General features: G+C 44.8%; 5 protein-coding genes across 6 annotated transcripts; 2 read left to right on the top strand and 3 right to left on the bottom strand.

The window, feature by feature from the left end:
- Window positions 1-280: 280 nt before the first annotated feature.
- Window positions 281-2,909, bottom strand: LOC100843704. The gene is made up of 2 exons (XM_003577028.4): window positions 2,321-2,909; window positions 281-712 (listed from the first exon to the last, which is right to left on the bottom strand). The coding sequence occupies exons 1-2, from the start codon at window positions 2,815-2,817 to the stop codon at window positions 547-549; spliced, it is 663 nt and encodes a 220-aa protein (XP_003577076.1). The 5' UTR covers window positions 2,818-2,909; the 3' UTR covers window positions 281-546.
- Window positions 2,910-4,028: 1,119 nt separating this feature from the next.
- LOC100835786 (probable calcium-transporting ATPase 9, plasma membrane-type) lies at window positions 4,029-10,972 on the top strand. Its single transcript, XM_003578912.4, has 7 exons — window positions 4,029-4,555; window positions 6,916-6,970; window positions 7,060-8,999; window positions 9,074-9,232; window positions 9,673-9,844; window positions 9,949-10,247; window positions 10,360-10,972. The coding sequence occupies exons 1-7, from the start codon at window positions 4,379-4,381 to the stop codon at window positions 10,663-10,665; spliced, it is 3,108 nt and encodes a 1,035-aa protein (XP_003578960.1). The 5' UTR covers window positions 4,029-4,378; the 3' UTR covers window positions 10,666-10,972.
- A 710-nt stretch (window positions 10,973-11,682) lies between these two features.
- Window positions 11,683-14,246, bottom strand: LOC100836092 (probable calcium-binding protein CML50). The gene is made up of 5 exons (XM_003578913.4): window positions 13,461-14,246; window positions 12,633-12,679; window positions 12,364-12,539; window positions 12,092-12,110; window positions 11,683-12,006 (listed from the first exon to the last, which is right to left on the bottom strand). Exons 1-5 carry the CDS (start codon window positions 14,095-14,097, stop codon window positions 11,902-11,904), a joined length of 984 nt encoding a protein of 327 aa, XP_003578961.1. The 5' UTR covers window positions 14,098-14,246; the 3' UTR covers window positions 11,683-11,901.
- Window positions 14,247-15,133: 887 nt separating this feature from the next.
- LOC100834860 lies at window positions 15,134-19,037 on the top strand. 2 transcript variants are annotated; one of them, XM_003578909.4, is made up of 13 exons: window positions 15,135-15,439; window positions 15,725-15,822; window positions 15,955-16,037; window positions 16,136-16,262; window positions 16,473-16,533; window positions 16,687-16,784; window positions 16,867-16,951; window positions 17,069-17,192; window positions 17,471-17,572; window positions 17,774-17,838; window positions 18,211-18,292; window positions 18,420-18,499; window positions 18,590-19,037. In XM_003578909.4, the coding sequence occupies exons 1-13, from the start codon at window positions 15,219-15,221 to the stop codon at window positions 18,645-18,647; spliced, it is 1,284 nt and encodes a 427-aa protein (XP_003578957.1). In that variant the 5' UTR covers window positions 15,135-15,218; the 3' UTR covers window positions 18,648-19,037. The 2 variants fall into 2 exon arrangements, with proteins under 2 accessions (XP_010238754.1, XP_003578957.1); XM_010240452.3 differs by lacking the exon at window positions 16,473-16,533 and having other exon boundaries at window positions 15,134-15,439; window positions 16,707-16,784.
- A 96-nt stretch (window positions 19,038-19,133) lies between these two features.
- On the bottom strand, window positions 19,134-21,569 carry LOC100835167. Its single transcript, XM_003578910.4, has 2 exons — window positions 21,205-21,569; window positions 19,134-20,143 (listed from the first exon to the last, which is right to left on the bottom strand). Exons 1-2 carry the CDS (start codon window positions 21,299-21,301, stop codon window positions 19,416-19,418), a joined length of 825 nt encoding a protein of 274 aa, XP_003578958.1. The 5' UTR covers window positions 21,302-21,569; the 3' UTR covers window positions 19,134-19,415.
- Between the last annotated feature and the right edge of the window lie 1,454 nt (window positions 21,570-23,023).

The raw sequence follows: 23,023 nt of genomic DNA, 5'->3' as shown, positions 1-23,023 counted from the left end.
CCTTCGCAGGCACGCCATACACGTGTACGACCGAATAGTCGCGGCGGTACACGTACACCGAGGGTCACGTACAGTACACGTGCATTGCTCACACGTCGGAGAAGACACATTTAATTTGTTTTATTTATTTATTTATTTTCCTCGTCTATAAAGAGAAGGGTAAAAAACGGCTCAGAAATCAGTACAAAGTCAGGCCAATTTCCAAATACTCCATCTTTCGGCCCTCGACGGGCTCTTCTTTATTTTGTTTCAAGAAAAGGAGAAATGTCATTTGGTCGTCTTGGTATTAGAAAGTTATTAACGACGGTCTATAAGCGACCAAGCAAAGAAGCAACCATAGCACGAAGGACACCTTTGTTCATAAATCCACCTTCACAGCCAGTCAAAACAAGACGTGCAGCCGGCGATCAAACTTCAAATAACTCGACAAGAATCATCATAACGAAGACTTCATAGACCGACCGTCTGACGACCCAAAAGTTAAATAGAGACTAGGATTAGGTCAGTGTCTCAGTGATAGTATTTCCTTTTTCTTTTTCGGCTAACTCAGCGATCTTTGGTGAACAACCCTTCCAATGTTCTGAGCCAGTTCACGTACTGGACGCGCTCCTTCCGAAGCAAGTGTTGACGGAGCGAGCTGGCCAGTTCGGAGTTCACGCCTCTTGCAGTCAGGTATTCTTTCAGTGCAGCCTGTAGCTCAGGATCCAAATCTCTGCACAACCAAAGGAAAGAAACGCTGTCATTGGACACTGGGTGCGGTCAGGGAGGAACAGACGAGCCCTGTTGAGCCTGGTGCCGATCTCAATGACTCGATTGGCTTTTTCAAGTTCCAGGAAAACGAATATCCGTGTCTGTGGTGGAACAGCATGATCATAGTACATATAAACAAATGATATAATTAACATCCACAGGCACAATTTTGTGAATGAGTTTCGGAAAGAATTAGCTTCAAAAATAAATACATATAAGATACCACAAGAACCATAGCCACCACCATTAACAAAAACGGATGTAATTGACTACGTCCACTTTACCAAGTGATTACGAAAACTTTGGATCAGCTAGCCCCGGAATGAGTCTCAGAAAAACAAAATAGCAAGTCTGACCAACAGCATATTTATGTTCTCCATCAATTAAGCACTTTGAGCACATTATAGTTTAATGAAATAGAACAGCAAAGAGGATTCTAGCCATCTTACGAACAGTCCGGTCCCAGCTTAACACACATTTGGAATGTGACTACAGCCCAAGAGGTGATCTAGTCCTTTACTAGCTTACTTAAATCCAGACAAAACAATTTATACCAAATAACCCAAGTCAGGACAAGTCGGCAAGCAAATGGTACAAAGTGCAAAGAATCATGTTATCTACATCGTGGATTAGAGCTGCAACTTTGTGACCATAGAGCAAGCTGCAACTTATCTACATCGTGGTTTAACTAAAGTTTTAAAATGACACAACTTTTTGAAAAACTAGTTCATTTGTTTGAACTAAGGAGGGTCAAAGGGTACCCTGAGGGTCACAAAGTTGCAGCTCTATCGTGGATCAATTCCTCCTACTTTATAGAGCAAGGTTTCAGGAGACAATAGAAATCACGACGTTCAGATTGATATTGAAATAGCTTCGCTATTTCGAGTAAATTGGCATACATTTTGATCCCTAACGAAGTGATGTTTAACTGTCCATATGCGTTGTCGCTTCCCCTATTGTCAATCAAAAAAACTCTTGTTGTATCTCATGGGTCGAATTTCACAGTGGACAGAGTTATACATGTAGTATATGACAAGTCTTAGACATGATTGGGCCAGTGCTCTAACCACATTCATGTTGAACTTGTGCTGCTAAAACCTTACTTTTCTGTTTTTCTATTTAACTGAAGGCACCATGTAATTATTTAATTCGAAATTATTTGGAGGCTGAATCAAAAGCCATTGCATGAATGCAGCATAAAAGGACGATCGCATAGGATATGTTTCCTTAATATTTTGGCAAAATAGGATCTCGCCATCTCTACATGGACCTAATATCTAAAAACTGAATCAGTACTGCGGAATACTACAGGCAAAAATGACTATTCAACCCAAATTAGTGATGTGGTCACATAAAGTTGTACCGACAGCCCAGCCCTGATATCCTTTAACAAGGAAAAAGAAATCTATGCAAGTAGAAGTTGCAACAGCGTTTATTCGATTTCATTAAACATCCTAAACCTCCACTAAAATATCCCAAGTTCCTTGCAGTAAACCCCGATCAGTTCAGTTCAGTTGAGGAATTGTATACTTTCCGGATGATTAAACGCCAAGCATGCGAGGAACATTACCCGAAACTCGGCCCTTCATACTTGCTTTCTCCGTCGTCGCCGGGAAACTCGTGATAGGAAAAGGCAGTAATATCGTAGCCAGCAGCTGCATCGCCGTCACCCGCCGCCGCCGCCGCCGCATGGCAGTCGAAGCGCAGCAGCGGCGCCACTCCAGGCTTGCAGACGAACACCTTCATGAGCGCGTCCCTGGGGAGCGGCTCGTCGCCGTCGAACCGCAGCGGGGCTAGCAGCGCCGACACGAGGACCTCCTCGGCGGGCCCGCTGTCCCGATGGCAGCGGCGCAGGAGCAGGTCCTGCGCGCGCGGCGCGTCCGACACGGTGGCGAAGCCGGGGATCTCGTCCTGCGGGTGGAGGGAAGGCGAGGAGTCGTTGGAGTCGGAGGAGAGCTCGTGGGCGATCTCGGCGCGCACGGCGGCCAGGACCCCGTCGTCGTTGGCGCCGCGGCGGCGGCGTCGGAGGGCGGCGGAGGCCGACGTGCTGAGTCGCCGCAGGAACATCGCCGCCGGGAAGGTCGTGGTCGGATGGGGTGCGATGCGAGCGAGCCTGGTGCGGCGCGGCTCGTTCCCGGACCAAATGGAAGCATGGGCCAGAATTAGCAATGTGATTGGTTATCCGTCCGGCACCAGCCAGCCCAGCAGCAGCAATTGCAAGCGTGATTCGTTACCCGTCTGGCCCGTTAGAAATCGAGCTCTGTTGCTTGCGCTCCTGTTCAGGCCCAACCAAGCCCAGTAGAAATTGCCAGGCACTAGCCAAGCCCAGCACCATTGTACGTGGGAAAAAAAAACGTCGAATGTGTCATTTCGATCATCACGTCATTAGCCGCTCACACACGCCCGCACCGCGGGGCGGTCGGTGGCAGCTTTCGGGGCGATACTGGCATGTGCTTATGGGGTGGCTTGCAAACTGTTTCAACCGTGCGGCATGTCCGTGTGGAGTCCACATCGTGGACAGACACGGAGGGCGGACGCTCCAAAGTCCCCGAGACATGGCTATTTAAAACCTGGTGGATGGGCGGCCTTTGCGCGCGGCAAGGATGGCACAGGTGCGCAGGACGTGGGAAACGATGCCACCACTTTTTACTTGATCGGGAACGAGCACGCGCGCGCATCATGGCGCGCCACGTCCATGCCGGACGGCTTGATCGATCTGGCCACGGGAGCAGACGAGACGTGTACTGTAGACAGCAGTAGAAACTAGCAAGCACACGTATCTGTGAGAGCGTGCTGAACGCTTTTGGAAGATGTGTGTCGGAGAGGCGCCATCATCTTTCCGTTGCGAGGGATTTGGGTCAATCCGTTTTGCGAGTCTCTTCTCGACGCATAGTTGTCGTGGTTGAAGGCCGAGAGAGGAAACCGATGTCTCTTCTCGACGCATGCAAGCTCAGCTGTCCATTTTTCTGCGTAAGGCGCCTGCCGGGTGATTAAGCGACTTCTCAACGTTCCACCGTGGTTCTCCCATGAGGTACTACTACTCTAGCGCGGGACGTTGATTACGGGAGAAACGAAGATGTGGTTTAAACGACAGGACACAGGTACCGGAGGTGGGACGTGATTCCTGTCATCACCGAGAAACAAATGAAATACGAGTCCACGCACGCGGCATTGATCCGGCCACACAGGGAAAAGAAAGCTAAAGACGACCAACAGGAGATAGTGGCCTCCCTCCCCGCTTCTTCTTCGTCTTCATCCGCCGTGCTCCCACAGGGAAGAACACACAAAAAGGGCCTTTTCCATTACAAACGAAAAGAAAAGCCAAAGAGGGAATAAACAAGCTCTGCTCTGCTCGCCCCTCCCATGTTCGTCCGTCCAATCCGTATAAAAGCAAAGAAATGAAAAACGGCAGGCTATAAACCCTTTCTTAAAGTCGCCCTGACCCCCTGAATCCGAGTCGAGCAACTTGCCATTTCCGCCTCGTTTTTTATTTATTACTACGGAGTACTAGTAGCGAGCAGCGCCCCTCGAACCCATCGTCGCTTCGTCCAACCGAGCCCAGACTCCTCCTCGCTGTCTGGTACTAGTACTCCCTGCGAACGAGCGAGAGGAGGAAGGAAGGAAGAAGATGGAGAGGTATCTGCAGGAGAACTTCGAGCTGCCGTCCAAGAACCCGTCGGAGGAGGCGCAGCGGCGGTGGCGCTCCGCCGTCGGCACCCTCGTCAAGAACCGCCGCCGCCGCTTCCGCCACGTGCCCGACCTCGACCAGCGCCACCAGGACCACGCCAAGCGCCGCTCCGTCCAGGTACCCACCCACCCCATACCATATCCATCCATGAATCCCAATCCCAATCCAATCCAATCCAATCCAATCCAAATCCACGCGACAGTTCAGTTTGCGGCGGGGCTCTCCGAGTTGTGTTCCTTCAAGCTCTCTCTCCCTCTCGATCTCATCTGCTTCACTCGCCTCAAGATCTCTTATCACTGCCCCACAATCTCCCGTTTCCAACGATCAGCCCTAAGAACAGCTGCGGATTTAGTGGCCGGTTACTGGTGCTAATCTTTGAACTCCATGTGTTTGTGGTGCTGTATTGCCATTAGATCGTGACGCTGACACCTTCCCGATTTAGATTCCCCCCCACATGCCCCCGCACTGTTACCAGCGTCCATTGACTCACGACGCTCGAACAAATTAATCAGAAAGAGAAAGAAAAAAAAGAGAGTGTGTTCCTGCCGTCGTCGCAAGCTAGGCCGTGTGGGCACCGCGTCCAAATGGTGTTGACTTGACCGTCACCGTACGTCCATGCGCGGAGGAGGGAGGGCCCAATGGTCTCAGCCGTCTAGCAGCCCTTGGGCGGCCCAAGCTGACGGCGACAGTCCATGGGCGAAGCTTCCGCGAAACAGCCTTGCAAGTTGCAAGGGTCCCAAAGGCGAGCCTTATCACTGTTTTCCATGGATGAGGTCCTGGGCCCCCCTCTTGTCACGGTCCCTCAAGGGAAGATCGCAGCATAAACTTTTCTAGCATAAAAACGACATACAATCTATTGCCTATTCTTTTATACGACCCAAAATACCGGCTATATCGAAACAAGGACCGTTTCGAATTATGCATTGCCATGAAAAAGGAATGGGAAAATGAAACTAAATAGTACGTGTTCACAACTGGAAGGAACACCAGATCCATTAGATTTAGATTACATAGAGAACAATGGGCATCAAGCCAGCAACCTCTTTTTCTTTTTGTAATTTCCTCGTTTTGTTTCTCTTTCTTTCAACTTTATCAACTGAAAATTTGTTTCATTTCTAAAATTTGTTTGCCATAGCAGTTCTCATGTTTTGGCATTTTGTTATGCACTATGTGGTTGCTAGATAAGATCTATTTGAAAACTTTCTCCTGTAGAGATCTTGATTAATTCGTTTGAATCAAGAGATGGTTGATTGGTTCAGTTGAAAGAAAAGAAGTCATAAAGGTGCCGAAGTGGTGTGTCGTCCACTCCTGTACAGGATTGCTTTTGACAATAGGCACATGCATTCTAAAACCATATAATTGTAAAGTTGAGAATCTTTTTAGTTACTAGGCAATTAGTTTCCACTTCCCAGAGTAGAGAATAGTTAGGCAGAGATCAGAGAATCTTTTGGCTACCTTTTTTCTTACACGCTACTTTTTTTTCTTACACGACCATTAATAAGTCTTGAAAGATGTTCATTTCTTCTACCATTCAGCCTGCCAACTAGTATAGTTGGCTGCTATTGAATTCTTCTTCTAGATGCTTGGGTCTTTTTCAAACCTAGATGCTTGAGAATTATTTGTCCTGGCTATAGTCTTGATGTGGGTATAATTCTTTATACTCAGCAAGTTAACTGATCTTTCTTTTCACAATTATGCTTGGAAAATTCCAGGCATCACATTCAATCAGTCAACTCTCCTCTAAACCGAACAAACTTCTTTCTTTGACGGGTAAACTGTAGGAGAGGCCCCGACGGTAAAACCAAACAAACTTCCTTGTCAGGTCATTTCAGCAACAACCAGTTCTTTCTTTGGCTTCATTTAAAATATTTTAGATTCTGAAATCCTATGAGGAACGAACGCCCGGAATTATCAGCTGATATTTCCTCAATTCCAACTTCTGAAACTTCAAAGCCATTGTTCTATCGCTGAAAATAGTGAAAGTATGTAACAAATGGCCCGGGATGATGCTTAGGTTTTCTTCTTGAGCACGCGTCCAAAATTCGAAATGCATGTCATTTTCTATTAGATGTGGAGCTCCAAAATAGCGCCAATGTTACAAAACTCCCAAGGGGAAGCCAAAAACTGAAAAGAAAAAGGAAAGGCTGATGCATAGTATAATGGATGCTATATAAAACTGAACTACTTGTACATCAGGATAGGCTAGCCTCTTTCTATGCGTTACCTTGTACATCCTCAGTCTCTCCCCTCTTGTAAATGTTTTTCCTTTTACTCAATGAAATCTATGTTTTTCCTTTTACTCAATGAAATCTATGCATTCCTTGCAATGGTTCGAAACCAGTATTACATTATCCCATTACTTAGCGAGTACCACATTATAACCTTGTGGTTATATCTTGCAGTTGCAAGAAAATAACCTAAGTCTTCTTGTATGTAAGCAGTAGCAATGTTTCCCTTGCTCGTGTTTTTTTCTCCAGGAAAAAATTCGGGTTGCCCTCTACGTGCAGCAGGCCGCAATCACTTTCATTGGCGGTATAAGTCTATGAGATAACTTTTCATGTTATTGTTCCCTTTGTTGCATCAGTAACTCCATGTAACCTGTGCACCTTTCTATGTTAAAGGTGCCAAGAAGAACGAGTACCAGCTAACAGAGGATATAATCAAAGCTGGGTTTTCCATCAACCCTGAAGAACTGGCATCAATAACAAGCAAGCATGACTTGAAAGCTTTAAAGATGCATGGTGGGGTAGATGGGATATCCAAAAAAATCCGTTCAACATTCGACCGTGGCATAAGTTGTAGTGACTTGGATACAAGACAAAACATATATGGTGTCAATCGTTACGCTGAAAAACCTTCAAGAAGTTTCTGGAGTTTTGTTTGGGACGCATTGCAGGACATGACCCTTATCATTCTTATGGTATGTGCTTTGTTATCTGTTGTAGTTGGCCTGGCATCTGAAGGTTGGCCAAAGGGCATGTACGATGGCTTGGGGATAATACTCAGCATCCTCTTGGTCGTGATGGTTACTGCTGCCAGTGACTATAAGCAATCTCTCCAGTTTAAGGAGCTAGACAATGAAAAGAAAAATATATTTATCCATGTAACGAGAGACGGCAGTCGACAAAAGGTCTCAATATACGACTTGGTAGTTGGTGATATCGTGCATTTATCAATTGGAGACCAAGTACCTGCTGATGGAATTTTTATACATGGATACTCCCTTTTGATTGATGAATCCAGCTTATCAGGTGAGAGCGAGCCAGTTTATACTTCTCAAGACAAGCCATTCATTTTGGCAGGAACTAAAGTGCAAGATGGCTCTGCTAAGATGATAGTAACTTCTGTCGGTATGCGCACTGAATGGGGAAGGCTGATGAGCACTTTGAGTGAGGGAGGAGAAGATGAGACACCATTGCAGGTAAAGCTAAATGGAGTTGCGACCATTATAGGGAAGATTGGTTTGGTATTTGCCACACTAACATTTGTAGTCCTGATGGCTAGATTCCTTGTCGATAAAGGTTTAACAGTTGGTTTGTCCAAATGGTATTCTACTGATGCCTTGACTATAGTAAACTATTTTGCAACAGCGGTCACTATTATTGTTGTTGCTGTTCCTGAAGGGTTGCCATTGGCTGTTACTTTGAGCCTTGCGTTCGCAATGAAGAAGTTAATGAATGACAAAGCCCTTGTTAGACACCTCGCAGCATGTGAAACAATGGGATCTGCTGGTACCATCTGCACAGACAAAACAGGAACTTTGACTACTAACCATATGGTGGTTGACAAAATTTGGATAGCTGAGATTTCAAAGTCAGTTACCAGTAACAATAGTTTGGAAGATCTGAATTCTGCGATTTCTTCAAGCGCATGGAGCCTACTTTTGCAGGGGATTTTTGAGAACACTAGTGCAGAAGTGGTCGAAGGAAAGGATGGTAAACAAACCGTTTTAGGTACTCCAACAGAAATAGCGATATTTGAATATGGTTTGAAGTTGCAAGGCTATCGCGATGCTGAGGATAGGACCTGCACCAAGGTTAAGGTTGAGCCTTTCAATTCAGTCAAGAAGAAGATGGCAGTATTGATTTCCTTACCTGGTGGTACGAACCGCTGGTTCTGCAAAGGCGCGTCAGAAATTGTTGTTGAGATGTGCGACATGGTGATTGATGAGGATGGAAATGCTATTCCCTTATCAGACGCTCGGAAAAAGAACATCATAGATACTATCAACTCATTTGCTTCAGATGCTTTAAGGACATTGTGCCTCGCGTTTAAAGATGTGGATGATTTTGATGAGGATGCAGATAGTCCTCCAAGTGGTTTTACTCTGATAGTCATATTTGGCATCAAGGATCCTGTGCGCCCTGGTGTGAAGGAAGCTGTTCAGAGCTGTATATCTGCTGGCATCATTGTGAGAATGGTGACTGGTGATAATATCAATACAGCTAAAGCAATAGCCAAGGAGTGTGGAATATTGACTGATGATGGTATAGCAATAGAAGGACCAGATTTCCGTACCAAGAGCCCAGAGGAGATGATGGACTTGATACCCAAAATTCAGGTTCATTTCGCTTTTCTCGTTCTATAAATGCACTAAAACCTTGGAGCAAATTTAACTTTGTCAACCTTTGGCAGGTCATGGCCCGTTCATTACCATTAGACAAACATCTGCTTGTGACAAATTTGAGAGGTATGTTTCAAGAGGTGGTTGCTGTGACAGGTGATGGTACAAACGATGCTCCTGCATTACACGAAGCAGATATTGGGCTTGCCATGGGCATTGCAGGCACGGAGGTACTATTTTCTTATAGTGCTAAATTATCCTTTGGACGTAGCACTAGTAGAAACAGCATTTTCAAGCTGAATATGTTGATATTGGTTCTGACCGAAGTAAGTTGGCAGAATGGCAGTTATAGATGAACTAGTAGAAACAGCATTTTCAAGCTGAATATGTTGATATTGGTTCTGACCGAAGTAAGTTGGCAGAATGGCAGTTATAGATGAGCAACGATAACCTATTTAGTTCATATTTTCTCTTTCATCTCAGTTGCTGGAGTAAATTTTGCTGTGTCCCACCACAAATCAACACGTAACAAATCCATTTATCCTCTTCTCACTGCACTGTTCTGTTGCTTACTAGATCCATCAGTTAGAATTTTGACTTCGAAAAGCTTACCTTTTACTAACTTACCTTGATCCTCGAAAGTTGGTGACAATATCTTGCATTTGTGCAGGTTGCCAAGGAGAGTGCCGATGTCATAGTACTTGATGACAATTTCACAACTATAATAAATGTTGCAAGGTGGGGTCGTGCGGTTTACATAAACATCCAGAAGTTTGTGCAGTTTCAATTGACTGTCAATATTGTTGCTTTAGTGATCAACTTTGTCTCAGCGTGCATCACAGGTCTGAGAAACATTACTTGAAGCATTCATGTGACACTGTTTTTTCATTGAGTGGTTTTTTATATCCTCTGACCAAGTAACGATGTTTTCATTTTTCCATCACAGGGAGTGCTCCTCTCACCGCTGTGCAGCTGCTGTGGGTCAATATGATTATGGATACATTAGGAGCTTTAGCTCTGGCAACAGAGCCACCAAATGACGAAATGATGAAGAGGCCGCCTGTTGGGCGAGGAGAAAGTTTCATTACCAATGTCATGTGGAGAAATATCATTGGACAAAGTATATATCAGTTGATTGTACTTGGAGTTCTCATGTTCGGCGGGGAAACCTTTCTGAACATCAAGGGTGCAGATTCCAAAACCGTTATCAACACACTCATATTCAACTCCTTCGTATTTTGCCAGGTGAGTAGTGCATCATGGATTCATGGGACATTTTTTTAGCCATCTCCACCTCCACATCAACAGGTGAACTTCTTATACTAATGATGGTGCCCTTTGAACAATGTTACACCAGGTATTCAACGAAGTAAACAGCAGGGAAATGGAGAAGATAAATGTTTTCCGTGGTCTCCTCAGCAACTGGGTCTTCATCGGGGTCATATCTGCAACTGTAGTATTCCAAGTGGTGATCATTGAATTTCTTGGCACTTTTGCCAGCACAGTTCCGCTCAGCTGGGAGCACTGGTTGGTAAGTGTCGGCCTAGGGTCGATCAGCTTGATCATCGGTGCTATCTTGAAGTGCATACCAGTGAAATCAGGTGAAATCTCCGCTAGCCCGAACGGTTACAGACAACTTGCCAATGGTCCTGATGACATATAGCTGGAGAGTAATCGAATAAGTGCCATGTTTGCTACCAGTAGAATTCAGGACGGATCACTGTTGCATTGCATCCCACTTTTTGGGTCTATTTTGGTACCAGTAGAATTCAGGATGGATCACTGTCGCATTGCATCCCATTTTTTGGCCCTATTTTGGTGTAAATTAACCAGCCACTGCCGTTGTCACAATTTCCGCCAGTTTGTTCCACTATTTGTCAGCGTTGCATTTGTTAGGAGAATCCACTCAAAACATTCTGGGATTACCTTGCCGGAGAACTTTTAATCCAGTACAGGACTTTTTGCATTTATTTAAAACCACCATATGGCTATCAAAATTATTAAATTGTTGGTTTCCAATCAGGTTAATGATGCGTGGCATGTAAAGAAAATTTGAAGTTAATTGTTGCTGAGGAAATTACACCGCTGGTACATGAACTGGCAGTGATGTTCAGTTTCATCCGTTAACTTGAAAACTTGACAGCTCTGCTCATTTTAGTTCAAATGGCTAGATTCAGTCATGATGGCATGTGACGTGGATCTGGCCGTTCGAGTAGCCGCCATCGAACCCATCGACGGAGCCATTCGCGTGGACGCCCCGTATGTCGGCCCAAAGTGGGTTCATCGGTGAGGGCAGCATCTCCCCGTTCTAGAGATTCGAGGGGGGGTTAACAGAAAATGTGCATAACCAGAAAATTGTGAAAAGCCTCTCACAAGCCGGTCAGGTCCACGAAACATGCCAACTTGGCTGAATTTCACCTGATTTTGGCCATTTGGACTAAAATGAACAAAACTGCCAAGTTTAGTCAGTCATTTGAACAGTTTTCAAGTTAACGGATGAAATTGTTGCTCTATTTCAAAGCTTGCGATTTCAATTGGCTGCAGACCATAGGAAAAAAATAAAATGGGAAAAATATATGTCAAAATGAAGAGGATATAAACCAACCAATCATCGGAAATTATCACTAGTTGATTCTTAGGGCAGAAAGAGATTAAGCTAAAAACATTCTCAACTGAAAAATGCAACAAAGGTAAGCATTTCATTCTCGAAATTCTGAAGCATGCACAAGATATACCATTTCAATATTCTCAACTCAAAGGAAGGTAGCCACATTCTCAGTTCTCCAAGAGACGGTTAGAAGCAAGCCAGAAACATTCCATTAAACTCCCAGAAACTACAGCTCAGTTGAAAGCAACTCTACGAGCACAAATACAAACTCGGGTCTGGCGTACATTGTCATCATGCAATGATGAAAGGGAGCACGGTCAACATGAAAGCCTCGTAGGTGAAAGTTGCAGACCCGGAGTAGGCTGTGTCCTTCTCCTTGAACTTTTCGGTCAGACCCTGCACAAGGAATGTTTGAAACAAATTAGCACAGTCAAAATAAAGAACATTGCTGTTTCTTTGAGCAGTATGATGATGGAATTACCTTGACTGTGAGGCAGCATCTGCATAGGTAAACAGAAAAAACGTTAGTCTTGTTATGTAGACCAACTTGGAACGAAACAGAATAACACACATATTCTCCAAACCGTATTAACCATGACATTAACTTTGCTTATTTGAGATTGAAATTGGTGGCGCTCTCCAGTTTGAAGATAGCACAATCTGATAGTGCTCTTCAGCTTTATTTGTTAATATAATCATGACTGGAACAATCAGCCAAATTAAATGGTAGGAATTAAGAAAGAGTAATCTTACTCAATGAAGTTATCATATTCAACTGCTTTGTTCATGCCCCCAGTCTTGTCAAATTTAGACACAAGCAAGTCTAGCACAGTTGGAGAAACTGAATAACCCAGACTGAGAAGAGCATCACGAAGCTCTGATGCATCAATTTTACCACTTCGGTCACGGTCAAACCTCTCAAATATGGACTGCAAAACATGAATTGTTAATTAGTACTTCATTAGGTTAGCTGATTGGTTCCTGACAAATAAGTAAAGAAACATGAAGCTGTAGCCTCTTACCCTCCAATTCTGAAGACTATAAAACACAGAAGTAAACTCCTTGGGCCCTGGTAGAATCAGAGGGCACAATTAAAAAACGAAAGGAAGTAACAAAAATTAATATGAAATGCGTAAAACCCAAATGCTAAATTTTAACAATACTACTATGTATATATATTCACATGCTTAAACAAAATAAAATAAAGACAGAATCAAGTGCCATGATGAAGAATAGTACGGTGTGCTGGTAAAGTCTAACACCATAATGACGAAGAAAACACTCCAGACATCTAAAAGTAATCTATACAGTATCATGAAGATACCCATGTGAGTAGTGTTTAAGTAAAGGTCACAGCAGTGACCACGCAAACTTCACAGTATTACCACTAGAAACATAGGCTATCGCGAACAATACATATTCAACTTCTGAGCCACAAGTGCTCTACTCCTCTTCCTCATGAGATCAACCTTTTGATGCTACATGATGGATTGTTGTCTTAAATGTGTTATGCCTTGTGATACCATTAAATAACATTGTCCTAAATGAACCAGTTTACACTGAAAGTACATATGTTACCATCTCAAAAGGATGCAGAAACGAATTAATAGACACGATTCTGAGAAAGCAACACATACTTTTGCATCTATTGAAAGCCATCTCACGTCACACTGTGAGGATAATAAAATACAGCAATCACATATTGGCTAGCGATTTGCTGTGATAGAGTGGCACAAACAACAACACAGAAGAACTTGTGATTTTCCTACGGAGGACACGTTGATGTTCCCAACAGGAACCTCATTACTGCGCTCTAACTGCAGTACGAAAAGTAGGAGGGAGGGAGTTACCGATCCTGCGGACGTTGGTGTTGGTGAAGAGGTACATGAGGAGGTGCACGGTGCGGATGCTGAAGCTCTGGTTGTAGCCAGACAGCGCGGACTGCAGCTCCTTGTCATCGATGGTCCCGCTGCCGTCGCGGTCCGCCGCCTGGAAGCAGGCCACCACGTTGGGGTCGGTCCCGGGCGGGAACGCCGACGGCACCAGCGCCGCGAACGGGCTGCCGTACCCGCCGCCGTAGGGCGCTCCCGCGGGAGGCGGGGCCCCGTAGGGCGGTGCCGCAGTAGGCGGGGCTCCGTAGGGCGCGGAGGAGGGCGGCGGGGCGCCGTAGGGCTGGGCGGGGGGCGGGGCCCCGTAACCGCCGCCACCGTAGGGCTGGTGCTGACCGGCAGGTGGGCCCCCGTACCCGCCGCCACCGTAGGGCTGGGGCTGACCGGAGGGAGGAGCCCCGTACCCGCCGCCGTAGGACTGGGGCGGGGGTGCGCCGTAGTAAGGGGAGGAACCAGAGGAGGAGGAGGAGGTCTTGCCTTCCTTGGGGGGCTTCTCGCCGTATGGCGGGGCCGAGGGCGCGGGCGTGGAGCCGTAGGGCGGCGGGGCTCCGTAGCCTCCTCCGCCTCCGCCGCCGCCGTAGGGGTAGCCGCCGGACATGGGGTCAGGTACTCACTCAGGTGATGGTTCTCGGCCTTGGCCTAGGGGGGGAATTGGGAATCGCTGCTCGAGGTCTGACTCTGCCTTTCGGTTTCGACTTTCTGCGGAAGGAGAACGAAAGAAGGTTCGGTCCGGGTCCTCGTGGAGCGTGTGCTTGGCATTTATGGTGGACAGCGTGGGGACACCTTGCTGGCTGGGGGTAATTAATTACGACGCGGCCATGCAAATCTCAACGGCTGGATGGGGCTTGCGTAAGCGCGGAAGGCAGACGACGAACGGCGGCGGCGGCTGGACCGCGTGACGCGTCCTGCGTACTCCGCACGTACGTAGTCGCGTTAAGCAAATGGCAGAAGCAGAGCAGGAAGAAGCATCGGTCGACCACGCGTTCCCTGAAGGAAGCCGTGTCAACTTTCCGTTCGTTATCTTCCGTGTTAGTATTTCATATGTGGATTTGGTACACTTTTTAGAGGGATATATATGGATTTGGTACTTGGTATCCTGCAGATATGTGTACGTGTATGTTATTGTTCCAGTGGGCGTACTCCACCTGCCGGCGGCGGTTTTGAGAGCGAGCTGCCGTCAGAGCTTAGCTGGAAGCCTGGAAAGTGGCGTAGCCGCGTAGGCCAGAACAAGAAGAGATGATCTCGCCTGGTTAAAGATGCAACAGTACAAGCTGAGTTAGTGAGTTGAGTCAATCACATGGAAATTCTCAAACGTAAATTTACTGTTCTTTCCTCTGAGAAACACTTAGTAGTTTTCTATTTTTATTTTGACAGCGTCTGAGAAATAGGATGTCATGTACTCTCTCCGTTCTTAAATACGGCTCCCTCCGTTCCTAATAACTTCCTTGTCGTATTTACTTCTCGAAAGAAAAAGAAAAATACTGTAACACAATTCAAGCAATCAAATGTACGTACACTATACTTACCCACAATACCATCGACGGCCGCGCAGCCTCCACGCACACAACCGATGTTATCGACGGCCCACCAGCCTCCACGTACACAACCAAACAGCATCCACGTACCAAACCCACCTCTCCCTCTTCTCGTCCCCCGCCCACCTCACACGGGTGGCTCAGACCGCCGCGCGTAGCACCAGCACTCCTCGCACAGCCAGCCATGGCCGCCATGGTGAGAGCGTGCATGCCGCTCCGCACCCCTCCGGCAGCCTCGGCCTCCGCCGCCGCCCCCGCGGCATCCACGGACGCTGCCCCGGGCAGGCCGCGCTCGAGCGCCCGCGTGCTCGTGCTCGGCGGCACCGGCCGCGTCGGCGGCTCCACGGCCACCGCGCTCTCCAAGCTCTGCCCTGACCTCAGCATCCTCGTCGGCGGCCGGAACCGGTAACTAACTCATCAATTACCTCATCTACCGTACCGTCGTCTCATCTTTCCGGTCGCGTAATTCCCATTCCATCAGCTGGAAATTAACCGGAGCCGCATTTTTTAGTTCGTCGCTAGTACTATCATAATTAGCAGGCTGACACACTTGAACCAATGCAAACCAGATTAAAATATCCAGTTTAGTTTATTTGCTCTGAGAAAGAAAAAAAAACATGGGACTGCTGTTAGCCCCTGTACTACTTCTCTGGCTAGCCTCTGTTTACATGTGTCGTTCTAATTTACCAGGGAGAAGGGTGAATCTTTGGCATCTAAACTCGGCGAGCAGTCTAAGTTTGTGGAGATTGATACCGGCAACGCGGCCATGTTGGAGGAAGCACTACAGGGTTAGTGATGCAATAACCTGCTCTTACACCGCGCGTAGTTGAGACTTGAGAGAGACTCACCAAGTCACCGACGTATAGTTTTCCTAAATGAGAAACATAACTGACTGGAAGATCAATCTGAACTTTCCCCAGGTGTGGATTTAGTTGTTCATACCGCTGGACCTTTCCAGAGGGAGGCCGAGTGCACCGTGTTGCAGGCCGCGATATCAACTAAGGTGAGAAAACGTGCTCTGCTCGAGGCCAGCGCATCGATTTTTTTTTTTGTCATATGTTGCTTAACTGAAAGAGGTCATTGGCTTTTTTTTCTGAACAGACAGCGTATATTGATGTTTGTGATGATATGGACTATTCATGGAGGGCGAAAGCTTTCCATGAGGAAGCCAAAGCTCAAGGTGTTCCAGCTATTACAACTGCTGGCATATATCCTGGAGTGAGCAATGGTCACCACCTTCCTATATACAACAACTTATATGTTCTTTGACTTGTTTCCATTAATGTTTGTGAATGTCCTTGTTTATCTTTGTCCATTTTATTGTAGTAACTTAGACAAATGACATGCGAATCCAAGAAATAGCTGTAGATATATAGAAGAGTGTCATATCCTAAAAAATAATTAGTGCTTAACATTGTATTATATTGTTTTCTAACAGTGATGGCTGCTGAGCTTGTGAATGCTGCCAGAAGTGAAAATGAAGAACCTGAAAGACTAAGGTTAGGAGAGCTCTATATTTTCCCAGAAAAGGAAAAGTCAAAACAGGCATTAAGTACAGAAAGTTTCGTTGGATTTGACTCTGGATATATCTTAGATCTGGCTACTATTCCTATGCATTCATATAGTGTTCTATGTTGCTAAATCCTTTTTAGATTCTTCTATTATACTGCAGGTTCTGGTGGTGCTGGCCCAACAATATTGGCAACAAGTTTTTTGCTTCTCGGGGAGGACGTAATTGCATACAACAAAGGTACTTTTGACTTCTTCACTACTGCACCTATGGATTTGTCAGTGGATAGAACAGGACATATTCATTCTCATTGCCAATTTAGGAGAAGAAATCAAACTGAAGCCTTACAGCGGAGCCCTGAACATTGATTTCGGAAAAGGGGTCAGAAAGAGAGATGTTTACTTACTGTAAGTACTTCTGGGTATTATATTAATGACAAACCAGAAATCCAATGTGGTCAGGTTATATTGTTTCTGTTTTATCTTGTAATCGGCTAACAATACATCCAATGGCGACAATTTCAGGAATTTGCCTGAAGTGAAGAGTGCTCATAAATTTTTAGGTGTGCCAACTGTTAGCGCTCGATTTGGTACCGCTCCTTTCTTCTGGAATTGGGGAATGCAGGCTTTCGCAAACTTTTTACCTGTTGTATGTCTTCTCAGTTATCCATTTTTTTAAGTTACTTCTTTCAAGACCTTTTAGTTTTTGTTGCCATTAGTATTCGAGTCATATTAATAATTAAAGATGGTGGAAGTTGCAAATAACCAATAGAACTTATCTGAAATTTGAGCAGTTAGCTACTGGGCCTGAAATCTTTAAACAAAAAGATTAATATTTAGGATGAAGTAAATGAGTTAGTGCTCTTCTAAACAAACGTTGAGTTAGTTCTATTTTGGAGTATATCTGACTTTAACTTGGTATTTTAGGAGTTTTTGAGGGATAAAGATAAGGTTCGAGAGTTGGTTGAATTAGTTGATCCCCTTGTTCGAGCCATTGATGGCATTGCAGGAGAGCGTGTCTCCATGAGGGTAAGTGTTCTCTTTACCTCTGTTTCATAAAATAGCAGTTCTGTTCAAGCATTGTGCAGACTCCAGAATAATAGCACACTATTTTCTACTCAAGCTGTGTCTATAGTAAGAGCATAAAAATTCCACCTAAAAATCTGTGTCCAGAGTTGTATGTGCTGCTAATTATGATCACTGTTGGATCAAATTTATTTTGTTGTGCAGGTAGACTTGGAATGTTCGAATGGCCGGAGTACTATTGGATTGTTTTCTCATAAGAAGCTATCTGTGTAAGTACAGGCTTCTGCATGAGCAACTGAGCATTCACAAGATCCATTACCTAATTGATCTTTTACCATTAATTATCACCAGCTATCAGATTATTTTTCAATAGCCTGTAGTGAGATTAACATTAATTTTCTCCACATAAGAGCATAGCATTAGAAAATTTTACTATATATTCAAGAATTTCCTTTGGTTTTAAGGCTTCTCTATGTGGAAGCCATCTGTATCTGTGCTTATTTAAGCTAAGAAAAATTTACTTAATCAGATTTGTGCATTTTAACACTTGAAATGATGCAGCTTCTTATGTAATGCCTGTTAGTTTCATACAAAATCACTTTCTGCAAAATAATACTAAGCATCTTATAATGGATTTTCAGATCGGTGGGCTATTCAGTGGCTGCATTTGTTCTAGCAGTTCTGGAGGGAAGCACACAGCCAGGCGTTTGGTTTCCGGAAGAGGTGAATAGTACTTAATGGAAGGAGAAATCAGTGGAATGATTAACACAAGAAATTTCATTGTGCCTTGCAAAATTTTTAGAGAAATTCCTTTATACTTACAAAACCATCTCAATTATTCGTAATGCAGCCAGAGGGGATAGCAGTTGAATCAAGGAAGCTGCTTCTTGAGCGTGCGTCGCAAGGGACAACAAACTTCGTGATGAATAAGTGATTTCCCCTCTCTCCAGTTTCACAATTTAAGTGGTCAACTGATATTGTGTATAGTTGCTAACATAGTTCTGTCACATGGACTGGCAGGCCTTCCTGGATGGTAGAGACTGATCCAAAGGAAGTTATCCTGGGAATATATGTGTGAGAAAAAAGTGGAAATAACATACAATTGAATCTGGATACAGCACGCAAATTTTGTCGATCAACTCTCGTAAAAACTTACGAGTTCTGGAGGTATTATCAAGGATAGAAAGTAGCTAACAAGTCGTGCGGGCAGCCTGCAGCAAGCAGAATCCTCTCCAATGCCGTTCAGTATGATTACTTGGTCAACCTGTTCTGGAAAAGGCTGTAAATAACATAATGATTTTGTGTGCTTGAAAAACGTAGAGCCAGCAAAACTGTATCACAAAATTGTCAGGTAAAACCGTTACAGTACAAGGGAGCAATACCTGAATAGCTGAACTGTATCATGACAGAAATATCACTGAACATTATTGATGAAAAAGGCATCGGCTTAAGCTATTACATACATCAATATTCTGTTTTTAGAATTACACACACCAAGATGGCACACGACTATTATGAAAACTCCAGAATATTACTGAATGGAAAAAAAAAACAGCACCTATAATAGACAAAAGGATACAATGTGGACTACGCTGCATCAAGTCAAAACTATGTATACAACAGAATTCAGATCTCAAGGTTGAACGAAATTGTGCCGAAACAACCCTGGTTAAATGTAACAAGCGATTTGCATCATATAACCTTTCAATATCCCGTAGAATGATACATATTGCTACTCATTTCAGATGTAGATTAATTTACACGAGCAAGTACACCCAGTATACATTGTTTAGGGAATTGGGCAGCAAATCATCACAAATCAGATCGACCAACGAGAACACCACACCTAAAGAACACTTTCCTTTTGAGCAAGCTCCTTTGGCAACTCCGATGAGCCTCCTGGTGTTGCCGCCTCCATCTGTGTGGCTCCTTGAGCTACTACATTATCAACCCAGTGCTCCACGATCCTTTCCACAGGCACCTTCATAACATCACGGCGAACACCCATATCCGAAACATATCGCCCCATGCAGTACATGCTGCTTGTCACAATTGCCAGACCGCCAGCGCTGGTTGTCAGGAAACGCAGCGGTGAAGAGGCAACCGCACTGAACGCAGCTGTCAGCGATGCCAGCTGTCCACTGCGCCCAACACTGTAAGAAGTCTCGACAAGCAGCTCCGTCTTGCAGTATATCGCAAAGTCTTCGCAATTGTTCTTGAACAGGCTATACATGCCAAAGCCATTGTTCAGAAGGTGACGGGCACGGTGGATGACAAGATCAGCAGCATCAGATGGAGCCATAGTGCATGTTCCTCCACGTGCTTTGGCAAGGAAGAAAGAGGGTGACACGGCGTAGTCGAAGAGGTAGAGATTGCCGCCGTCCAAGAAGCAGTCGAGGCAGGACATTATGACTCCCTGAGGCTTGATAAGGTGACCGCATTTCTGGCAGGGAGGGCCATCCACCGTCGATGGAGAGGAGCTAAACAGAAACTTGTCCAAGAATGTTCCTGTCCCAATTTCATGTCCAGCAGCTCTAGTGAAATGGATAACCATGCCATCTCCCACGTATATCCCTGAAAATGATAGATCAAGCTAGTAAGGACTACTGTGTACAGTGTACAAGCAAACAAGTAAAGACTCCACAAAAAAGAAGTAAACAAGTCAAGACTCAAGACTGCAGCATGAACAAGTATTGCATAAGGAGCGTATGTATAGAGACGAGAACTGGTAAAGTGGTAAGTATAGGCAGCACGAGAGTGGATTTGATGAAGATGGGGCATCAGAAGGAAGGGATCAATCTGTAAGATCCTATTCAGAGTAGTCTTACGAGCAAGCAAAATCTTTGCGGGCCTTCTATCAGACATAAAGAGCTGGAAAGCCAATTTACAAATGTACAGGGTGGCTGAAGCCTGCGGTCGATTCTTAACAATACAGACTGAACAATCAGGTGCAGACCCAATGGCTAAATCACTCTAAACTCACAAACGCCTTTGCACCGGCTGGCCGGCCTGAATCCAAGCACCCGCTTCATTGTGCATTCTCGACACCACACATCCAGCATAGCAGAGGAGATCCCATTAAAAAGCATTGTATTCTCCCCTCGCCAGATGACCAGGATTATCACGGTGTTGAAACCTTCTTTTGTTCCCTCCTGGATCCTCATTTACGCCACCATCAACCATGCCTCCTATGGAGCTGCTGCCTTCTGCTGGGTTAGGGGAAAGGTGTCCAATGGCGCAGAGAACCCAAACGGATTCGTTGACGATGAATCCATCCTTCCACGCCAAAGAGCAAAACTTGAGAGATCCATGGTTGTTTGCAAGACCTCGACAAACGTCACCTCAACGGGGCGAGTCCAAACACTTCCACCGCATCCTGTAGCTGGCAAACTTAATTCCTCCGACTGGGAGAACGCATTGCAGGCAGAAGCCGCCAAATAGTGCGATTTTGAGATGAACAACACATCTATCGTTGCAGAGCATATGTTCCCGGAGGATTAGGGTAGAGATTACTGGCGGCAGGGTTGCTTAATCAATCAATCATCGGATAATTGACGAATCAATGGATATAGAGATATGCAGAAGGGGCTGATTCGTTGGGGGAAGAAGGAAGGGCAGGGAGGGGGGTTACCGACCGTGGTGGGCGTAGATGTAGGCGGCTCTCCATGAGTAGATGTGATCCCCGGCGGCGACATCCTCCCGGTCCACCCGGTTCGACAGCACCCCCACCATGGATCAAAAGCCAATCACCCACCCGAAATCGAAAGTGACACCGAATCCCCCAAATCTGAAACACCGCAGAAATCACCAGGGCTAGAGCAGTATCATCGTCCGGACTCCGGGGCCTGGCTTGCTTAGCGGCGAAGAATGCCCTGCCCTGGATGAATGCTGATGGAGACGGCAACGAGGTTCGGATTGGTTGCTTGGGGGGGTTAGGTTTAGCATCAAGCGCCGCAACCGCAAACGCGGCCTTCTGTTTTGCCTCGTTGGCGCTTCACCTTTTTTGGTTGTCGGATAAATTAGGGCATCTTAATTACGGTCAAAAAAATCTTTTAACAAATAAAGTATCTTGTTTTTTCCATTCAAAACAAAAATAAAATAGAGGGCGAAAATTCTAAGGTGCAGCAGGTGCAGATGCTCTCGGTGGAGGAAAAAAAATACATTGTCAAAATATTAGCAAAACAAATCACACATGTCAATGTGTGTTGTCTTCCATGTGCATGCAAATTTACATGCCAAAACAATAAGTTTTGAGTTTACATGCAAAAAAAAACACAATTTTGGTGCTAACTGTTTTTGCTTTTTAGAGCACTGAATTTTGCTTTCTAGGACATCAAATTTCTCCTTTTTGCATATGAAAATTTACAAGTATATTGAAGACCCAAACACAATCACATAATGTTTCAGAGTTTTTTCTTTAACAAGACATTTTTCCGACAACAATGAGAAAAAAAACATGTCATTTGCCAAAAAAAAAACAGAAAAAAGGGCATTTACGCATAGAAAGAAAAGTGAGCTGCTTGAACCAGACTGAGGTTGGAAATTTGGATCTAAATTAACTAGTTGGATATTAATTTCTAATTAATATTCAATCGTTATTGACAACAGATGCGTGGTACATAACCTTTTATTCTTTGTCTGGTGTTGCTTAGTCTGCTGCATAACCTTTTACTTGTAGATGAAAGCCTCTTATTTTTCTTTAAAAAATAAATACTATAAAACCATGTGCACGCAACCTACACACTTAATACATGATCCGGGCCTAAGCTTACTCGGATGTTAACACACTACCAAAGAAAAAGATTCAACGGAGATGCTTTTTTTTTTATTCCAAGACCTTATAGAATCCACGTTGTTGCAACGAGCTTAGTTAACGGAGTTGAGCTGGCTCGATAGTGGATGAGCCAGTATATATCCACCCTTCACGCTATAATTCTTTTTTAAATGACACTTGAGTTCCAAGATTCAAAATTTTAGTGACAGCAAAATAAATTTAAAAATTTAACTTTTATTCTTGTTTCACTTGAGTTTCACGCCTGTTTCACAAACCGAGATGAAACCTTAGTAATATTTTGAAATTCTTAGTGAAAATAAAATTTGAAACAGTCATTCTTTTTCGCTTAGGTTTTGCTCGTTGGCTAGCCAGTAGTCTGATTTTGAGGGGAAAAATTACGCAAAACCACCACATTTTGAGCAACCAAATTATTAAAACGGGAACGAATATAATTACATGATCTAAAAACAATAGATGATGTCCAACATTTTTTAAATAAAATTTTGGTACAACTTGTTTATCTAGTCAGTGCATGATGCCCGGCTGCATTGTGCAGGTAGCAAATCAAGTCAACGGCGACCATGTATGCGCACATGGCGCATGCATCATAGCTCGTGCTCCTTTCTTTAACGCGCGCGGAACGGTATTTTATCCCCAACTGCCATTACAACAAGGCGACC

The sequence above is a fragment of the Brachypodium distachyon genome, chromosome 4, assembly GCF_000005505.3.
Source record: "Brachypodium distachyon strain Bd21 chromosome 4, Brachypodium_distachyon_v3.0, whole genome shotgun sequence".
NCBI lineage: Eukaryota > Viridiplantae > Streptophyta > Magnoliopsida > Poales > Poaceae > Brachypodium > Brachypodium distachyon.
This window is presented reverse-complemented; position numbering and strand designations above follow the sequence as displayed.